This window comes from Arachis duranensis, chromosome 10 (assembly GCF_000817695.3).
Source record: "Arachis duranensis cultivar V14167 chromosome 10, aradu.V14167.gnm2.J7QH, whole genome shotgun sequence".
Lineage (NCBI taxonomy): Eukaryota > Viridiplantae > Streptophyta > Magnoliopsida > Fabales > Fabaceae > Arachis > Arachis duranensis.
In genome coordinates, this window is record NC_029781.3 from 80,293,374 (window position 1) to 80,294,710 (window position 1,337).

A 1,337-nucleotide genomic window follows, 5' to 3' on the forward strand; every position below is an offset into this window, starting at 1 on the left:
TTATGTATATATGTACTTAGTTTTCTCTCGACATGACTTGTTCCTTTTGATCCTCTTAGAGGCTTATGGAGAGGCAGGATTTTTGTTTATGTAAATTTGGATTTTGGATATGTATATGTATGTGTATATAATCTCCGGCCAATCTTGACTTTGCGGGTTGAGTCAGAATCTTGTTATCTTGTATCTTTGGCTCTCTATTCCTACTTTTATTATCTTATGCTTAATAGTTATAGTTTCCTCAACACACAAGTTAACTCGTTTTTTGAGCGTTGCGCTTTCATTTCGTGATTTTTGTTTTATCTGTTCTTCAAGGCTCCTAGTTTATTATATTCTTCTGCTATTATATATACACTTTCTATTTTAGAGGTCGTAATATCACACCACCTTTGTTTTATGGCTTAAGTGTAAAGCTGAGTATGGTAGAGTGTTACACAAATCAATCTTAGAGAAAAATCCGGCTCCTTGTAACTGATCCATGAGATCGTCAATCCTCGGCAGTGGGTACTTATTCTTTATTGTGACCTTATTCAATTGCCTGTAATCCACACAGAGACGCATGCTCCTGTCTTTCTTCTTCATCAGTAACACCGGCGCTCCCCACGGAGAAACACTAGGGCGGATAAAGCATTTACTCATTAAATTTCCAACTGAGCCTTAAGCTCGACCATTTCTAAAGGGACATTCTGTAAGGGGCAATCGAGATTGGCCCTGTTCCAGGTACCAACTCAATTGCAAATTCAACCTCTTGGGCAAGAGGGAATTCGTTAATATCGTCCGGAAACACTTCAGAAAATTCACAAGCAACTGGAACTTTCTCTAAACTTTGTTCTTCACCCGACACGCTCGCAGCTAACAGCATAACGCCCTGACATTCCTGTCCCGAATAATTTACTACCACGTAGTTTAAATAACAGCCATTCACCACAACCGGCCCTTCTGATCTTTCTGGCATGAAATACAGTGATTTCTCAAAACAGTCCAGCAAAACATGGTTTTTAGACAACCAGTACAACCCTAATATAAGATCAAGACCGGTCATCGGCAAGCAAATTAAATCGTGGACAAAATCACATTGCTTAATGATGAGCGGATAATTTGTATGCTTTTTGGCATTGTTTTTAGTATGTTTTTAGTATAATCTAGTTAGTTTTTAGTATATTTTTATTAGTTTTTAGCTAAAATTCACTTTTCTGGACTTTACTATGAGTTTGTATGTTTTTCTGTGATTTCAGGTATTTTCTGGCTGAAATTGAGGGTCCTGAGCAAAAATCTGATTCCGAGACCAAAAAGGACTGCAGATGCTGTTGGATTCTGACCTCCCTGCACTCGAAGTGGAT

General features: G+C 38.1%; 1 protein-coding gene across 1 annotated transcript; it reads right to left on the bottom strand.

Annotated features, from left to right (window-relative positions):
* Positions 1–670: 670 nt before the first annotated feature.
* On the bottom strand, positions 671–1,039 carry LOC107470389 (uncharacterized). The gene has a single exon (XM_016089788.1). It carries the CDS (start codon positions 1,037–1,039, stop codon positions 671–673), a length of 369 nt encoding a protein of 122 aa, XP_015945274.1.
* Positions 1,040–1,337: the final 298 nt, after the last annotated feature.